General features: G+C 43.6%; 1 protein-coding gene across 1 annotated transcript in view; it reads left to right on the top strand.

The window, feature by feature from the left end:
- LOC140481061 (F-box/WD repeat-containing protein 7-like) overlaps window positions 1–20640 on the top strand; it is a 203383-nt gene that overhangs the window by 134996 nt on the left and 47747 nt on the right. Inside the window, exons 6-7 of the mRNA XM_072576665.1 lie at window positions 507–641; window positions 9301–9424. Of these exons, the coding sequence (XP_072432766.1) occupies window positions 507–641; window positions 9301–9424 (259 nt within the window). The remainder of the gene's footprint in view (window positions 1–506; window positions 642–9300; window positions 9425–20640) is intronic.

Genomic DNA, 20640 nt, shown 5'->3' with positions numbered 1-20640 from the left:
TCTGGATAAGTGTGAAATGATGGACTTGGGCAGGGCAAACAAAACAAGGGAATATATGAAAAATGGTAGGAATCCGGGAAGCACCAATGGTCAGAGGGACATTGGTGTGCATGTTGCTAACTTAACCCCAAGTGAAAAGTGACCCCGTGCCAGAAGATTGTTGGCAAACCCTTATTCTACCAAGAGTTGCTGATTTCTGTAGTGCTGAGGATGTTGGGATGAAACAAAATACAAAAGCGTCATAATTGATAGACTGTGATTTTTGGATGAATTCTCCAACCCGTTCACCCTATGAGGCCTTTGACTTGAAAAGAGTACATACTGAAGAGCTCATCTTTGACCTATTTGAGTGTAATTAATGTGTGAACTTTCCTTCTCCCATGACCTTCCTGCTATATAAATAAGTGTTGGCAGTCTGATAATTACAAACTTACCTGTCTGTAGGTGATGAGGAATATTCCTGGTATTTAATTTGGTCTCTGACATCTTTGCTTTCTGTTCCACAGAAGTGGAGTGGCCCTGAGAAGCTGCTGGCATTGGATGAGCTCATTGATCGCTGTGAGACTTCGCAGATCAAATACATGATGCAGGTCATTGAACCTCAGTTCCAACGAGACTTCATTTCCCTCCTTCCAAAAGAGGTACGTATCTAAATGGTAATGAACCCATGCTATACAGTCTGATCAGGAGCTGGTCATGGAGAGCATAAAGTTACACTTCTGTTTTTTAAGTTACACAGTAAAAGGAATGTGAGAAAGTTGTCCCAGTTGAGCAGGGTTACTGCCTGACCAGGTTTGTTTCTAGTTGCATCTTCTATGCAACTTGCTGAAACAAATTTGTATCAGCAAATGGTCAGAAATTTGTTTATTTCTGACCTACACCATCTCTTTACTGAAGATGCTGACTGAAGCTGAGGTTCTGTTCTTCAGACACCATTAGCCCCATTGAATATTACCCAAAAGCTCTTTGCTTGATAGAGGTCAGAAGTTTCTGCCTTTGTCTAGCTCTGGCCTCTTGTGAATTTCACAATCCGTCACAATCAGCTTCTGTGCTGCAAGACCAAAATCATAAGAACAGGTTGTTGAAGTGTCACCTAATTGAGGTCTTTACAATAGATTTTAATTGAGTGGACTGAGTATGGGAAAGAACTATACTAGAGGCCATCAATATAAGGAGTATGATCAAGATTTGTGGAGACATGAAAATTGGTGCAGTGAGAATAAATGTAGACTCTAGGAGGAAATCCACAGCTTTGTTAGGTGGGCAGAACAATTGCAAATGGAATGAAACGCAAAAAAATGAGATGTAATACATTGGGAGAGCTAACAAGACAAGCAATTTCAGTATGAATGGTGCACCCCAGACCCATGTTGGAGACCATGTCCACAGATTGCTAAAGGTAGCAGCGCAGGGTATTTAAGGTGTCAAAACATGCGGTGCTGGAAAAGACAGCATCCAAGGAGTAGGAGAGTCGACGTTTCGAGCGTAAACTCTTCATCAGGAATGTGATTTCATTCTTTGATGAAGAACTTATGCTGGAAACATGGTCTCTCGTGCTTCTCGGATGCTGCCTGGCCATCTGGGCTTTTCCAGCATCACACTTCTTGACGCTGATCTCCAGCAACTGCAGTCCTCACTTTCTCCAGGTAGATAAGGTGGCTGAGAAGGCACATGAGCTGCTTTTCCTTATTACCTAAGGCATAGAATTCAAGAACTGGGAGATTATTCTGGTATTGTATAAATTGCTGGTTTTGTCACAAGTGAGATTCTGTATGGAGTTCTGCTCACCACATTATAGGAAGGATGTGACTATAAGAGAGAGAGTGAACAGGAGATTTATCAGGATTCTGCCTAGACTGGACAGTCTTGAGCTATGAGGAAAAATTAGATAGGCTGGGGTTGTTTTCCTTGAAGCACCGAAGATTGAGAGGTACTGGTGGAGATGTATGATCACTATTTATTACAGATAAATGGATTCTTGCTACAGATAAACTATTATAAGCCAACATAGTCTATTGGTTAAAACTCTCAAACCCCTTTTATAAACACTCCTTCATACACATTCTGCCAACCCACCCAATAGTGAAGAAGGGCAGAGGGAAAGAGAAGACAGTTCAGTGGGACCTGCCCACACAGTTACTGAGATGATCCTTTCACTGGAGACGCAGTATGTTTAGTTTGTACTTAGAAAGCTCTCAGACTTAAAAGTTTGAGTTTACAACAACTGATGAGAGGAAGTGATGTAGCTATCTTCAGGATTGAGAAGTTTTTTTTACCGAGAAGCAGAAATGCTCCTTCCTTTCCAGAGGTTTGATAGCTTCTGCCTTGAAGTTCTCATCCACAAACTGGTCAATTCTCTGGAAGCCAGTCACTTATTGGCAGGCAAGGCAACCTTTGCCATTGGGGACTAGTCACCATTTTACAGACCAATGAGCTACTTGTTGCCAGTCAGACCTTCACTTGTACTAAGTCTCTTGACTCCAGCTTATCTATAACTCCGGCTTTCTCCACTGCTTCCCCAACAGCTATGAAAACAGCACTTAAAATAAGAACGTGGAATGTAGAACGTTACAGCACAACACTCTGCAGGCCCTTTGGCAGTCGATGTTACACAGCCCTGTGAAAAGAATCTGATGCTCATCTAACCTACACTGTTCCATTATTATCCATATGTATGTCCAAAGCCCATTTAAATGCCCTTAACGTCAGCAAGTCTGCTACTGTTGCAGGCAGATTGTTCCATGCTCCTCCTTGTGGAGAAACTATCCCTGATATCTGTGTTAAATCTATCACCCTCAATTTAAAGTTATGTCCCCTCGTGTTAGCTTTCACCATCCGAGGAAAAGGCTCTCTCACTGTCCACCCTATCTAGCCCTCCGATTATCTTATGTGTCTCGATTAAGTCACCTCACAACCTTCTGTCCAGTGAAAACAGCCTCCGTTCCATCAGCCTTTCCTTGTATTTCCTTCCTTCTATGCCAGGCAACATCCTAGTAAATCTCCTCTGAATCCTTTCCAAAGCTTCCACATCCTTCCTATAATGCAATGACCAGAATTGCATGTAATACTCCAGGTGGGGCCTTACCAATGTCTTGTACAGCTGAAGCATGACCTCGTAGCTCCTACCAATAAATGCCAACGCACTATGTTCCCTCTTTACAACCTTATCAACCTGGGTGGCAACTTTCAGGGATATTTATGCACCAGAACACCAAGGTGTCTCTGTTCATCTACACTGCCAAGCATTTTACCATTAGCCAGTATTCTGCATTCCAAAGTGAACTACCTCTCACTTTTCCACATTAAACTCCATTTGCCACTTCTCAGCCCAGCTCTGCATCTTATTTATGTCCCACTATAACCCACAACATCCTTCATCACTATACACAACTCTACCTACCTTAGTGTCAATCGCAAATTTACTAACCCACCCTTCTGTGCCCACATCCAGGTCATTTATAAAAATGACAAACAGCAGTGGACCCAAAACAGATCCTTGCAGCGCACCACTGGTAACTGAGCTCCAGGATGAACATTTCCCATCAGCCACCACCCTCTGTCGTCTTTCAGCTAGCCAATTTCTGATCCAAACTGCTAAATCACCTTCAGTCCCGAAACTCTGTATTTTGCGCAATAGCCTACCACGTGGAACCTTATCAAACGCCTTACTGAAGTCCACATGCACCACATCAACAGTTTTACCTTGATCCACCTGTTTTGTCACCTTCTCGAAGAACTGAATAAGGTCAGTGAGACACGATCTACCCTTCACAAAACAGTGTTGACTATCCCTAATCAAATTATTCCTTTCCAGATGATTGTAAATCCTATCTCTTAGCCTTTCCAACACCTCACCTACAACCGAAGTAAGGCTTATTGGCCTATAATTACCAGGGTTGTCCCGAATCCCTTTCTTAAACTAGGGAACAGCATTTGCTACCCTCATTCTGGCATTACTCCTGTCGACGATGATGACGTAACGATTGAAGCCAAAGGCTCTGCAGTCTCCTTCCTGGCTTTCCAGCAAATCGGAGGATAAATCCCATCTAGTTCAGGGGTCTTATCTATTTTCAGATCTTCCAAAATTGCTAAAACCTCCTCTTTGTCAACCTCAATCCCATCTAATCTTGTAGCCTGTATCTCTGTATTCTCACGAATATTGCCCGTTTTCAAAGTGAATACTGATGAAAAGTATTCATTAAGCGCTTTCCCTATGTCCTCAGATTCCACGCACAATGTTTCACGACTATCTTTGGTCCTAATCTTACTCAAGTCATTCTTTTATTCCTGAAACATCAATGTAAGGCCTTAAGGTTTTCTTGATCCTATCTGCCGACAACTTCTCATGTCCCCTCCTGGCTCCTCTTACTCCTCTGTTTAGATCTTTTCTGGCTAACTTATAATTCTCAAGCCCCCCCTAAGTGAGCCTTCATGCCTCATCCTCACATAAGCCGTTGCTTCCTCTTGACAAAAGCTTCAACTTCTTTAGTAAACCATGGCTCCCTGTCTTGACAACTACCTCCCTGCCCGATAGGTAAGTACTTATCCAGTTCTCTCAGTAGCTGTTTCTTGAATAAGCTCCACATTTCAAGTGTGTCCGTAAGGATCAGCTTACTTTTAAAAAGTGCAGGCAATCCTTCAATAATCCCTGGTTTTAAAACAGTCCTTTTCTCACTTCAGTCCACAATCAAAATTACAGAAAAATAGAGATATAATTCATATAATTAAGGTAAAAGGCAAAGAGGAGAATGGAGGGTATTAGGAGAGTGGAATGCAGTATCTGAAAGGGGAGGTCATTAGAGTCATAGAGGTGTACAGCATGGAAACAGACCCTTCGGTCCAACCTGTCCATGCCGACCAGATATCCCAACCCAATCTAGTCCCACTTGCCAGCGCTCGGCCCATATCCCTCCAAATCCTTCCTATTCATATACCCATCCAAATGCCTCTTAAATGTTACAATTGTACTAGCCTCAACCACTTTCTCTGGCAGCTTATTCCATACCCGTACCACCCATTGCATGCAAACGTGGCCCCTTAGGTCTCTTTTATATCTTTCCCCTCTCACCCTAAACCTCTGCCCTCGAATTCTGGACTCCTGGAACCCCGGGAAAAGACTTTGTCTATTTATCCTATCCATGCCCCTCATAGTTTTGTAAACCTCAATAAGGTCACCCATTAGCCTCCGACACTCCAGGGAAAACAGCCACAGCCTGTTTAGCCTCTCTCTATAGCTCAAATCCTCCAATCCTAGCAACATCCTTGTAAGTCTTTTCTGAGCCCTTTCAAGTTTCACAACATCTTTCCAATAGGAAGGAGACTGGAACTGCACACAATATTCCAACAGTGGAGTGGCCGAGCCAATGTCCTGTACAGCCACAACATGACCTCCCAACTCCTGCAGGAGAAAGTGAAGACTGCAGATGCTGGAGATCAGAAGATCTCTGAAGAGATTCCTGAAGAAAGGCACATGCCCAAAACGTCGATTCTCCTGCTCCTTGGATGCTACCTGACCTGCTGTGCTTTTCCAGCAACACACTTACAGCTCCTAACTCCTGTACTCAATACTCTGACCAATAGAGGAAAGCATACTAAATGCCTTCTTCATGAACCTATCGAACTGTGACTCCACTTTCAAGGAGCTATGAACCTGTACTCCAAGGTCTCTTTGTTCAGCAACACACTCTAGGGCAGTCCCACTAAGATTTGCTTTCCCAAAATGTAGCACCTCTCAATTATCTGAATTAAACTCTATCTGCCACTTCTCAGCCCTGTTGTAATCTGAGGTAATGCTCTTCACTGTCCACTACACCTCCAATTTTGGTGTCATCTGCAGACTTATTAACTATACCTGTTATACTCGCATCCAAATCATTTATGTAAATGACAAAAAGTAGAGGACCCAGCACCGATCCTTGTTAAACTCCACTGGTCACAGGCCTCCAGTCTGAAAAACAACCCTCCACCACCACCCTCTGTTTTCTACCTTTGAGCCTGTTCTGTATCCAAATGGCTAGTTCTCCCTATATTCCATGAGATCTAACCTTACTAATCAATCTCCCATGGGGAACCTTGACGAACACTTTACTGAAGTCCATATAGATCACATCTACTCCTCTGCCCTCATCAATCCTCTTTGTTACTTCTTCAATAAACTCCATCAAGTTTGTGAGACAGAAAGCCATGTTGACTATCCCTAATCAGTCTTTGCCTTTCCAAATACATGTACATCCTGTCCCTCTGGATTCTCTCTAACAACTTGCCCACCACAGAGGTCAGGCTCACTAGTCTATAGTTCTCTGGCTTGTCCTTGCCACCCTTCTTAAACAATGGCACCACGGTAGCCAACCTCCAGTCTTCCAGCACCTCACCTGTGACTATTGATGATACAAATATCTCAGCAAGAGGCCCAGCAATCACTTCTCTAGCTTCCCACAGAGTTTTCAGGTACACCTGATCAGGTCCTGGGGATTTACTCACCTTTATCCATTTCAAGACATCCAGCACTTCCTCCTCTGTAATATGGACATTTTGCAAGATGTCATCATCTATTTCCCTACAGTCTATATCTTCCATATCCTTTTCTACAATAAATATGATGCAAAATACTCGTTTAGTATCTCCCCCACTTTCTGCGGCTCCACACAAAGGCCGTCTTGCTGATCTTTGAGGAACCCTATTCTCTCCCTAGTTGCCCTTTTGTCCTTAATGTATTTGTAAAACCCCTTTGGATTATCCTTAATTCTATTTGCCAAAGCTATCTCATGTCCCCTTTTTGCCCTCCTGATTTCCCTCTTAAGTATACTCCTACTTTCTTTATACTCTTCTAAGGATTCACTCGATCTATCCTGTCTATACCTGACATATGCTTCCTTCTTTTTCTTAACCAAACCCTCAATTTCTTTAGTCATCCAGCATTCCCTATACCTACCAGCCTTCCCTTTCACCCTGACAGGAATATATTTTCTCTGGATTCTTGTTATCTCATTTCTGAAGGCTTCCCATTTTCCAGCCATCCTTTTTTCTGCGAACATCAGCCCCCCCCCATTAGTTTTCGAAAGTTCTTGCCTAATACCGCCAAAATTGGACTTTTTCCAATTTAGAACTTTAACTTTTAGATTTGGTCCATTCTTTTCCATCACTATTTTAAATTTAATAGAATTATGGTCGCTGGCCGCAAAGCGCTCCCCCATTGACACCTCAGTCACCTGCCCTGCCCTATTTCCCAAGAGTAGGTCAAGCTTTGCACCTTCTCTAGTAGGTACATCCACATACTGAATCAGAAAATTGTCTTGTACACACTTAAATTCCTCTCCATCTAAACCCTTAACATTATGGCAGTCCCAGTCTATGTTTGGAAAGTCCCCTACCATAACCACCCTATTATTCTTACAGGTAGCTGAGATCTCCTTACAAGTTTGTTTCTCAATTTCCCTCTGACTATTAGGGGGTCTATAATGCAGTCCCAGTAAGGTGATCATCCCTTTCTTATTTCTCCGTTCCACCCAAATAACTTCCCTGGATGTATTTCCGTTAATATCCTCCCTCAGCACAGCTGTATTGTTATCCCTTATCACAAATGTCATTCCTCACCCCCCCCCCCCCCCCACCACCACCACCTTGCCTCCCTTTCTATAGCATTTGTAACCTGGAACATTAAACTGCCAGACCTGCCCATCCCTGAGCCATGTTTCTGTAATTGCTAAGATATCTCAGTCCTATGTTCCTAACCATGCCCTGAGTTCATCTGCCTTCCCTGTTAGGCCCCTTGCATTGAAATAAAGGCAGTTTAATTTATTAGTCCTACCTTGTCCCTGCCTGCCCTGACTGTTTGACTCGCTTCTGTTCTCAACTGTACCAGTCTCCGATTGATCTCTTTTCTCACTATCTCCCTGGGTCCCACCCCACACCTTCATAGCTTAAATCCTCCCGAGCAGTTCTAGCAAATTTCCCTGCCAGTATATTAGTCCCCTTCCAATGTAGGTGCAATCCGTCTTTCTTGTTCAGGTCACTTCTACCCCAAAAGAGATTCCAATGATTCCAAAAATGTGAATCCTTCTCCCATACACCAGCTCCTCAGCCATGCATTCATGTGCTGAAGGTAAATTAGAAATTCTCCTAACATTTTTATATTTAGAGAATCATTGCACTGCCACAGCCTTGAGGAGTCTGGACCAAAAGCTGGAAAATGGAATTAGGGTAGTCAGATCTTTGTTGACATGTATGGATGTGATGGCCTGAACGGTCTTCTGTGTTGCAAGTATGAGAAAGGAATTGATGGTTTCACTTCTGCATTTAGAGGAGAATAAATGGGAAACGGTTGGCCTGGATGTTATGCCTCTCTGTTGGGTGCCTTGTGTAATATGTACCAGAACCCAAACTATTTTCAGGCAATGAAGATGCTTTGTTGGAGTTAAGGAACTAATGAGCTTACTGAATAGTGAAACAGCTTTGAGAGACTACTTCTGTTTATCAATTCCTTGGCTTGGACCTCTGGAATTCCCTCCCTTAACCCTGCCCCTCACAACTTTGATGCTGTCTCTCACCACCGGCGCTCCCAGGCTTTCTGTATTTCTCTAGCATTTCATATTCCTGTTTCTTTACCTCACATCTCCATTTCATTACTCATGTAAGACATGTCTTATGGCCTACCTCATAGAGACTTAGTCACCTGTCCTATTAGAACCATGTTGGAACGTTTTACTGTGTTTTTGAAGTGCGAATAGTTCAGTTTGCACAGGTACACCTGCAGTCAGTAATGAACAGAGTTCAAGGCTGGTTTTCTTTTGTTACCCTCCTCTCACCATCCAGACACAGCCCAATACGGCCAATTGTAGTGCACTGGAATTCAGTTCAGAGCAGCAATCAAACTTGAAGATTAAAAGTCTGTATTGTCTGAGTATTACATTGTCTGTATACAGGCTAACCTGGAAAGGAACTCCATTGACTATTTTCTTCTTGCCACTACATAATTGTGGAGCATACTTTATAAAATACCATTGATTAAATGTTCACATTGTGACGTTTCATTGGTATCTGAGAAGACAAATGTATATCTCACTCTCTGTAGTCTAAAGAGATTTGAAATTAGATGTATGAAATTCTGACTCTAAAATCTATTGTTGTTTGATTGAAGATAACTGCCATACAATCAGACTGATATTAACCTTTTTGAGAGGGACTCATTTCAGTTTACTCTGATGTTCAGGCTGACCATGTTTTATCATGCCTGGTGTCCTGATTCATAGTCATCTGTTTATGTGGAGCAGTTTTATACTGTTTGGTATTTCTTCTTTGCAGCTGGCACTCTACGTCCTGTCATTTCTGGAGCCACGAGATCTGCTGCGGGCAGCACAGACTTGTCGGTACTGGCGCATCTTAGCTGAGGATAACTTACTCTGGAGAGAGAAATGCAGGGAAGAAGGTAAGTGCAAAGTGGTGACATGTTAACATCATAATTGCCAGTTGCATCAGTGCCCACAGAGGTGACCAAAACCTTATTCTCTGAGAAACACGGAGCATCCTTGACAGCTTGTATAGTTTCTCATTGAGGTGTATCTGCCACTTGATCTATCCATTTGCAGTGCTATGCTGAGGTAGGATTTGAGGGACTCTGGGTTATTTGGTAGTGTTAAACCAAACCATAATTTAGTATCTTTTGTTAGTTTCCTCCTACACATTAGATTTTGATTGTGTGGAGTTTGCTCGATTGTTGGGAGAATGAGTCCATTTTCCGTACTTTTCTAAGGGCAGCTGACAAATCCCCTTGTCCAGTATGCTGGGAACAGAAATCTCAAAACAAATCCATGATCTCTGGCTTTCCTGTTGTGTGTCATTGAAATGTAATTTTTATTTTTAATTTTATACCAATGTCAGTTGGGCTGCAGAATTCTTGTTTGCAATTATGGTCCAGAACTTGTTCTGTGAGTTATGTATCATCTAACATGTCTGTGCTGGAATGGTTATTCAATGAACAATGGCCAAATTCTTTCTCTCACCTCAATTCAACCCACAATCACCTCATTTGTATGTGAATCATAGTGCACTATGGCCAGTGTTCGATAACCTGATTCTCCACTTGTGTTTGGTCACTAAGATCTCATTTGCCGTAAATCTTATTTCAAATGTTGATGGTTATTCAAAGAAAACACTAATCTCCGAGACACAGCAAGTGAAAACTTGTTAGATGTGTACTAAAATGAAGTAAATAGCTTCATGTGATGCAAATTATTAAACATTGGTCATAGTGCTTCGTCAATCACATACACTTGAGCCAACATCCACAATGGGCCGAATGCACAAAATATTTTGCATTGACCTTCAACTAACGTGTTGGAGAAGAGGGTTCTAAACTTTGTGGAGAAGTCTGACTGTGTTTCTCTGTGAAAGATCTGGTTGTAATTTTTGCACGATGTTCTCCAGTCTTTGACTCGGTTCAGCAGGTGTTCTTTCTCTAACTCGACTCTTCTGACTAATATTTTAACATGGAAGCAGAATTGGGCCATTCAACCCTCGAGTCTGCTCCACCATTTGATCTTAGCCAAAAACTTTACGTGACAAGCAAATTTATAATTTTTTATAGTTTTATTCAGAGCTGAGTGTGTTGATGGTTATGCCAACATTTAGCATCCATTGCAATTGCTCTTGAGAACAAGGAACAAAAAAAATTGCAGCACAGGAACATGCCCTTCTTGCTATTCTCCCTGTCTATACCTCTCATGATTTTGTAGACCTCAATCAGGTCTCCCCTCAACCTCCCTCTTTCTAATGAAAATAATTTACTCTACTTCTCCTCATAGCTCACACCCTCCATACCAGGCAACATCCTGGTGAACCTCCTCTGCATCCTCTCCAAAGCATCCACATCCTTTTGGTAATGTGGCTACCAGAACCATATGCAATGTTCCAAATGTGGCCAAACCAAAGTCCTATACAACTGTAACATGACCTGCCAACTCTTTTGCCCAATGCCTCATCCAATGAAGGAAAGCATGCCCTAAGCCTCCTTGATCAGTCAATCGACCTGAGTTACCACCTTCAGGGTACAATAGACCTGAACATCCAGATCTCTCTGTTCATCAATTTTCCCCAGGACTTTTCCATTTACTTATAGTTCGCTCTTGAATTGCATCTTCCAAAATGCATCACCTCACATTTGTCCGGATTGAACTCCATCTGCCATTTCTCTGCCCAACTCTCCAAACGATCTATATTCTGCTGTATTCTCTGATGGTCTCTTTCAATACCTGCTACTCCACCAATCTTAGTGTCATCTGCAAACTTGCTAATGAGGCAACCTGTACCCTCCTCTAGATCATTTATGTATATCACAAACAGCAGTGGTCCCAGCATAGATCCCTGTGGGTCACGACTGATCGTGAGTTTCCATTTAGAGAAGCACCCTTCCACTACTACTGTGTCTCCTGTTGCCCAACCATCTAACCAGAACACCCTGGACCCCGTGTGCCTTCACCTTCTTCATCAGCCTACCATGGAGAACCTTACCAAACGCCTTACTGAAGTCCATGTATATGACACCTACAGCCCTTCCTTCATCAATCAACTTTGTCACTTCCTCAAAGAATTGTATTAAGTTAGTAAGATGTGACCTCCCCTGCACAAAACCATGCTGCCTATCACTGATATTCTCACTGTCTTCCAAATGGGCATAGATCCTATCCCTTAGTATCTTCTCTAGCAGCTTCCCTACCACTGATGTCAGGCTCACAGGTCTGTAATTACCTGAATTATCCCTGCTACCCTCCTTAAAAAAGGGGACAACATTAGCAATTCTCCAGTCCTCCAGGACCTCACCCATGTTCAAAGTTGCTGCAAAGATATCTGTTAAAGCCCCAGCTATTTCCTCTCTCACTTCCCTCAGTAACCTGGGATAGATCCCATCCAGACTTGGGACTTATCCACCTTGATACCTTTTAGAATACCCAACACTTCCTCTTTCTTTATGCCAACTTGACCTGGACTAATCAAAGATCTATCCCTAACCTCAACATCCATCATGTCCCTTTCCTCTGTGACTACCGATGCAAAGTACTAATTAAGAATCTCATCCATTTTCTCTGACTCCATGCATAACTTTCCTCCTTTGCCCTTGAGTGGGCCAACCCTTTCCCTAGTTACCCTCTTGTTCCTGAAATATAAATAAAAGGCTTTGGGATTTTCCTTAACCCCGTTTACTCAAGATATTTCATGATCCCTTTTAGCCCTCTTAATTCGTCGTTTCAGATTAATTTTGCTTTCCTGATATTCTCCCAAAGCTTCATCTGTTTTTCGTTGTCTCGACCTCATGTATGCTTCCTCTTTCCTCTTATCTAGTCTCACAATTTCAGGTGGTGGTATGCGGCCTTCATGAACTGCTGCAGGCCATGTGCTATAGATTGATCCACAATTCTGTTAGGGAAAGTGTTCCAGGATTTTGACCCAGTGACAATGAAGGAATGGTGATATATTTCCAAGTCAAGACGGCAAATGGCTTGGAGTCTAACTTGCAGGTGGTGCTGTTCCACTACATTTCTCCCCCTTGGTGCCAGAGGTCACATGTTTGGAAGGTGCTGTTGCAAGGATCTTGATGAGTCACTGTAGCCCATCTTATAAATCTGTATGCCATTACTCTGTGCCAGTGGTGAGGGAGTGGATGTTGAAGGTGGGAGCTGGAGTGCTGATAACTTTTGTCCTGGATGGTGTCGAGTTTCTTGAATGTTAATGCAGCTGTGCTGATACAGGCAAATGGGGAATGTTCTGTTACACTCCATGACTCTTGGATCACAGGCAGTCACTGGGGATTCAGGAGGTGAGTTACTTGCTGCAGTATTCATATCCTCTGACTTCCTCTTATAACTGCAATATCTATGTGGTCAGGTTCAGTTTCATGTCAATGGAAGCTCCAGGCTATTAATTGTAGAGGATTCAGTGATCATGCCGTTGAGCTCCAAGAGACAATGATGAAGTTATCTTTTGTTGGAAATGGATATTGCCTGATGCTGTTTACTTTACATTTATCTACCCAAGCCTGAATGTTGTCTATATCTTGCTGCATTTGGGCATTGACTGCTTTAGTACCTGTAAAAAGCAGTTATGTTGTGGCGGTGTAATGGATCTTTTATTCACCTAATAATGCAGAGAATGTAATATCACATCCCACTGAAGTCGGTTGTGCTTTTGAATTCAGTTCTTCTAAAAATCTGGCGACCAGTAAACTGTCAGGTGGTCATCAAATGTAACCAGTTCATGATTTTCCTTTAGAAAAGGAAACATACTTTCTTTTATCATCTAGGCTTAGTTTATTTTTGGATAGTTTCTGTTTCTTCCCATTGAGCTCATTCTTAACTAAATGTAGAATGTTGTGGCTATTTCCGCACTTGTCCCTTTCAAATACTCTGAACTCCGTTATATTCCAATTACTGATTTGTTTATTAAAAAACAATTAATTTTGCTGCAGAGAGTGCCCTGGACACAGGTGCACAAAACTATTTGCTTAATCCAATCTGTAAACCACCCTGTGGATGTGCGACAGACTTTTCTAATCTGTGCACCTATCTACAATCTACAACTTCTCCACTGTCGGCTAGAGGCCTTTTTAAATCAAACTAACCTTAAATAACTTTCTGTTCCTGTGGCACAGTGGCTCATTGGTTAGCAGTGCCGCCTCTGTGCTAGTGACCCAGGTTCAATTCCAGCCTTGGGCGACTGTCTGTGTGGAGTTTGCGCATTCCCCCCATGTCTGCGTGGGTTTCCTCTGGGTGCTCTGGTTTCCTCCCACAGTTATAGTCATTAGAGATGTATGTAGCATGGAAGCAGACCCTTTGGTCCAATCCATCCATGCCAACCAGATATTCCAACCCAATCTAGTCCCACCAGCCAGCACCCAGCCCCCAGCCCATATCCCTCCAACCCCTTTCATAATCATATACCCATCCAAATACCTTTTAAATGTTGCAATTGTACCAGCCTCCACCACTTCCTCTAGCAGCTCATTCCATACACGTACCACCCTCTGCATGAAAACGTTGCCCCTTCGATCCCTTTTATATCTTTTCCCTCTTCCCCCCTAAACCTATGCCATCTAGTTCTGGACTCCCTGTCCCCAGGGAAAAGACTTTGTCTATTTATCCAATACCATGCCCCTCATAATTTTGTAAACCTCTATAAGGTCACTCCTCAGCCCCTGTCACTTCAGGGAAAACAGCCCCAACCTGTTCACCCTCTCCCTATAGCTCAAATCCTCCAATTCTTTCAAGTTTCACAACATCTTTCCAACAGGAAGGAGACCAAATATGCACGCAATATTACAACAGTGGCCTAACCAGTATCCGGTACATCCGCAACATGTCCTCCCAACTCCTGTACACAATACTCTGGCCAATAAAGGAAAGCATACCAAATGCCACCTTCACTATCTTATCTACCTACAACTCCACTTTCAAGAAGCTATGAGCCTGCACTCCAAGGTCTCTTTGTTTAGCAACACTCCCTATAAGTCCTGCTAAGATTTGCTTTCCCAAAATGCAGCACCTCGCATTTATCTGAATTAAACTCCATCTGCCAATTCTCAGCCCATTGGCCCATTTGATCAAGATCCTGTTGTAATCAGAGGTGATTTTCTTCGCTGTCCACTACACCTCCAATTTTGGTGTCATCTGCAAACTTACTAATTATACCGCTTATGTTCACATCCAAATCATTTATATAAATGACAAAAAGTGAAGGACCCAGCACTGATCCTCGTGGCACTCCACTGGTCAAAGGCCTCCTGACTGTAAACCAACCCTCCAGCACAACTCTTGTCTTCTGCCTTTGAACCAGTTCTGTATCCAAATGGCTAGTCCTCCCTGTATTCCGTGAGATCTCACCTTGCTAGCCAGTCTCCTATGGGGAACCTTGTTGAACGCCTTACTGAAGTCCATATAGATCACGAGGAGAAAGTGAGGACCGCAGATGCTGGAGATCAGAGCTGAAAATGTGTTGCTGGAAAAGCGCAGCAGGTCAGGCAGCATCCAAGGAACAGGAGAATTGACGTTTCGGGCATATGAAGGGCTTATGCCCGAAACGTCGATTCTCCTGTTCCTTGGATGCTGCCTGACCTGCTGTGCATTTTCAGCTCCATATAGATCACATCTACCACTCTGTGATAAGTTTAGGGTGAGAGGGGAAAGATATAAGAGATGTAAGAGGCACCTTTTTTCACAGAGGGTGGCATGTGTATAGAATGACCTGCCTGAGGAAGTGGTGGAGGCTGGTACAATTGCAACATTGAAAAGGCATTTGGATCGGTATATGAATAGGAAGGGTTTGGAGCGATATGGGCCGGGTGCTAGCAGGTGGGACTGGATTGTTTTGGGATATCTAGTCGGCGTGGATGGGTTGGACCAAAGGGTCTGTTTCCATGTTGTACATCTCTGTGACTCTAAGTGCAGATTAGGTGAATTGGCCATGCTAAATTACCAGTAGTGTTAGGTGCATTGGTCAGAGGGAAATGCGTCTGGGTGGGTTATTGTTCGGAGGGTCAGTGTGGACTTGTTGGTCGAAGGGCCTGTTGCCACACTCTGTAGGGAATCTAATCTAATCTAAATCTATCCTTTGTGTACCTCCTACCACTATCCCCCTCATTATAGCCTCTCAACATTGAAGTGATCTCATCCTTAGTTACACAGGCCACTTTTCCCTTGTCTGTCAGAATGTGATTTTACTTGTGATGATCGGTGACTGTCTGTTTTCTCCTTGGTAGTGATAGACCTCCATTCAGTGGCTGTCTGCTCAAGTGCAGCTAATTCAACTCCTAGGAAATTTTATGCGTGAGGACTGTGGTTCAGTACCACAAGTATGCTTGTTTAGGTACGGTTGCTTTGCTCAACCCTTTCTTCTGCTCTAATTCTTTCTCAAATCTCTTCCAAATGTCCATTCTTCATGTCTCAGTATTCTCAGCATATTTTAGTTGAGTTGCATCTATGGTAGATGTACCAGTAAATCAGACTTGGAAAACAATCGAAGGCTCACTCATGTGAGTGGAAAAGCTCAATTCAACCCCTTCCTCCTCTTCCATGTCCCATTAAAGAAATAAACGCTCCAGCAGGAGCCATGAGATCAGGAGCAAATGCCATTACACCATTCTATTCAGTAGGTCACTGGTTTAGCAGGGGCTACCACCAAGAAGAGTGAGACTAGATGATATATGGGGAAATGATGCTTGTCATTCCTTTCTAAAGCTCATATCATGATGACTGAGTTATATTGCTATTCATTCATTCATTTCAGGATTAAAAGCCTGGAACTTGCATGTCCATCAGATGCATCCACAAAGCATAGACCATGAGCTGTCAATAGTACCTCTGTTGCAGAACCGAGACCTGGGGACATAGATAAAAAAATCACGCAACACCATGTTATAGTCCAACAGGTTGATTTGGAAGTACTAGCTTTCAGAGCACTGCTCCTTCTTCAGGTAGCTGTGGAGCAGAATCATATAACACAGAATTTATAGCAAACGATCAGTGTCACACAACCGATATGGTATATGAACAAGCCGAGATTGCTGTTAAGTCCTTCAACTTTTATAATGGGTTGCAGGTTTGTGTTCAATCCTATGTAAATACCAGAACTATCTTTGAGTCGCATTCTCAAGATAATTTAAAAAGAAATAAAATCTCAGCTCAGACAATACATTAAAGATGTGAGGTTAGAATCTGTCTGTATCCCGATCTTGGGTCAGAATGGTTCAATTTCCAAAGAAGAAATTTATAAAATGTTACATGGATTAACTGCCTTCAGATTGTGTGCTTTTTGAACAAAATCAAATATAGAACATAGAGCATTACAGCGCAGTATAGGCCCTTCGGCCCTTGATGTTGCGCCGACCAGTCATACCAATCCGAAGCCCATCTAACATACACTATTCCATGTGCGTCCATATGTTTGTCCAATGACGACTTAAATGCACTTAAAGTTGGCAAATCTACTACCTTTGCAGGTAAAGATTCCATACCCTTACTACTCTGAGTAAAGAAACTACCTCTGATCTCTGTCTTATACCTATCTCCCCTCAAATTTAAAGCTATGTCCCCTCGTGCTCGCCGTCACCATACTTGGAAAAAGGCTCTCCCTGTCCACCCTATCTAACCCTCTGATTATCTTATATGTCTCTATTAAGTCACCTCTCAACCTTCTTCTCTCGAACGAAAACAGCCTCAAGTCCCTCAGCCTTTCCTCGTAAGACCTTCCCTCCATACCAGGCAACATCCTAGTAAATCTCCTCTGCACCCTTTCCAAATCTTCCACGTCCTTCTTATAATGCGGTGACCAGAACTGTACACAATATTCCAAGTGTGGCCGCACCAGAGTTTTGTACAGCTGTAGCATAACCTCATGGTTCCGGAACTCGATCCCTCTATTAATAAAAGCTAAAACACTGTTTGCCCTCTTAACAACCCTGTCAACCTGGGTGGCAACTTTCAAGGATCTGTGTACCTGGACACCGAAATCTCTCTGCTCATCTACACTACCAAGAATCTTACCTTTGGTCCAGTACTTTGCGTTCCAGTTACTCTGACCCAAGTGAATCACCTCTCACTTGTCCGCATTAAACTCCATTTGCCACCTCTCAGCCCAGCTCCGCAGCTTATCTATGTCTCTCTGTAACCTACAACATCCTTGGTCACTATCCACAACTCCACCGACCTTTGTGTTGTCTGCAAATTTGCTAACCCACCCTTCTACGCCCTTATCCAGGTCGTTTATAAAAATGACGAACAGCAGTGGACCCAACACCGACCCTTGCAATACACCACTGGTAACTGGACTCCAGGATGAACATTTCCCATCAACACCACCCTCTGTCGTCTTTCAGCAAGCCAATTACTGATCCAAACTGCGATATCTCCCACAATCCCATTCCTTCACATTTTGTACAATAGCCTACTGTGGGGAACCTTATCGAACGCCTTGCTGAAATCCATATACACCACGTCAACCAGTTTACTCTCATCTCCTTGTTTGGTCACCTTCTCAAAGAACTCAATAAGGTTTGTGAGGCACGACCTACCCTTCACAAAACCGTGCTGACTACCCCAATCAAATTATTATTTTCTAGATGATTATAAATCCCATTTCTTATAACCTTTTCCAACACTTTACCAACAACTGAAGTAAGGCTCACTGGTCTATAATTATCAGGGTTGTCTCTACTCTCCTTGAACAGGGGAACCACATTTGCTATCCTCCAGTTTTCTGGCATTATTCCTGTAGACAATGACGATTTAAAGATCCATGGCAAAGGCTGGACTATCTCCTCCCTGGCTTCCCAGAGGATCTGAGGATAAATCCCATCCGGCCCAGGGGACTTAGCTATTTTCACACTCTGCAGGATTTCTAATACCTCTTCTTTGTGAACCTCAATCCCACCTAGTCTAGTAGCCTGTATCTCAGTATTCTCCTCGATGACATTGTCGTTTTCTAGAGTGAATACTGCTGAAAAATAATCATTAAGTACTTCCCCTATCTCCTCTGACTCCACACACAACTTCCCACTACTATCCTTGATTGGGCCTAATCTTACTCTCGTCATTCTTTTATTCCTTAAATACCTATAGAAAGCCTTAGGGTTTACCCTGATCCTATCCACCAACAACGTCTCATGTCTCCTTCTGGCTCTTCTGAGCTCTCTCTTTAGGTCTTTCCTGGCTACCTTGTAATCCTAAAGTGCCCTAACATAAGCCGCCGCCTTCCTGTTGACCAGAGATTCCACTTCCTTCGTAAACCAATGCTCCCGTGCTCTACAGCTTCCTCCCTGCCTGACAGGTACATAGTTATCTGGGACACACAGGAGCTTTTCTTTGAATATGCTCCACATTCCTAATGTGCCCATCCCCTGCAGTTTCCTTCCCCATCCTATGCTTCCTAAATCTTGCCTAATCGCAACGTAATTGCCTTTCCCCCAGTTGTAACGCTTGCCCAGTGGCTCTATCACTAAAGTAAACATAACAGAATTGTGATCACTATCACCAAAGTGCTCACCTACTTCCAAGTCTAACACCTGGCCGGGCTCATTACCCAGTACAAAATCTAATGTGGCTTCGCCCCTTGTTGGCTTGTCTGCATACTGTGTCAGGAAGCCCTCCTGCACACACTGGACAAAAACTGACTCATCTATAGTACTCGTACTATCGTGTTCCCAGTCAATATTTGGAATGTTGAAGTCCCCCATAACAACTAACCTGTCCCTCTCACTCCTATCGAGAATCATCTTTGCTATCCTTTCCTCTACATCTCTGGAACTATTCCGAGGCCTATACAAAACTCCCAACAGGGTGACCTCTCCTCTTGTTTCTAACCTCAGTCCATACTACCTCAGTTGACGAGTCCCTTAACATCCTTTTCTGCAACTGCAGTACTGTCCTTGACCAACAATGCCACACCTCTCCCTCTTTTACCATCTTCTCTGTTCTTGCTGAAACATCTAAATCCTGGAACCTGCAACAACCATTCCTGTCTCTGCTCTATCCATGTCTCCAAAATGGCCACAACATTGAAGTCCCAGGTACCAACCCATGCTGCAAGTTCATCCACTTTATTCCGGATGCTCCTGGCGTTGAAGTAGACACACTTCAAACCAACTTCTTGCTTGCCGGTGCCATCTTGCATCCCTGAAACTTGATTTTGGACCTCCCTACTCTCAATCATTTTCCATACACAAACTACAATTTTGGGTCCCATCCCCCTGCTGGATTAATTTAAACCCACCCAATACCCTTAGTGAATTTTCCCCCCCACCCCACCCCCCTCCCAGGATATTGGTACCCCTCTGGTTCAGATGAAGACCATCCTGCTTGTAGAGGTCCCCAGAAAGAGCCCCAATTATCCAAGAATCCAAAACCCTCCCTCCTGCACCATCCCTGCAGCCACGTGTTCAACTCCTCTCTCTCCCTATTCCTCGCCTCACTAGCACGTGGCGCGGGCAACAAATCAGAGACAACAAGGCTTTTCGTCCTAGCTCTAGGCTTTCATCCTAGCTCCCTGAACTTCTGCCTTAAATCCCCATCTCTCTTCCTACCTATGTCATTGGTGCCTATGTGGACCACGACTTGGAGCTGCTCCCCCTCCCCCTTAAGGATCCCAAAAACACGATCAGAGACATCTCGAACCCTGGCACCTGGGAGGCAACACCAACTGTGAGTCTCTGTTGTCCCCACAGAACCTCCTATCTGTCCCCCTAACTATATAGAGTCCCCAGTGACGACTGCTCTGCTCCTCTTCCCCCTTCCCTTCTGAGTAGCAAGAACAGACTCTGTGCCAGAGCCCTGTGCCCCACTGCTTTCCCCTGGTAAGTCGTCCCCCCAACAGTATCCAAAATGTTATACTTATTGTTGAGGGGAATGGCCACAGGGGATCCCTGCACTGCCTGCCGGTTCCCATTCCATCCCCTGACTGTAACCCATCTGCCTTTTTCTTGTACCTGAGGAGTGACTACATCCCTGTAACTCCTCTCAATAACCCCCTCTGCCTCCTGAATGATCCAAAGTTCATCCGACTCCAGCTCCAGTTCCCTAACGCGGTTTTCAAGGAGCTGGAGTTGGGTGCACTTCCCGCAGATGTGGTCAGCAGGGACACTAGTGGTGACTCTTACCCCCCACA

Source organism: Chiloscyllium punctatum, chromosome 9, assembly GCF_047496795.1.
Source record: "Chiloscyllium punctatum isolate Juve2018m chromosome 9, sChiPun1.3, whole genome shotgun sequence".
Taxonomy (NCBI): domain Eukaryota; kingdom Metazoa; phylum Chordata; class Chondrichthyes; order Orectolobiformes; family Hemiscylliidae; genus Chiloscyllium; species Chiloscyllium punctatum.
This window is presented reverse-complemented; position numbering and strand designations above follow the sequence as displayed.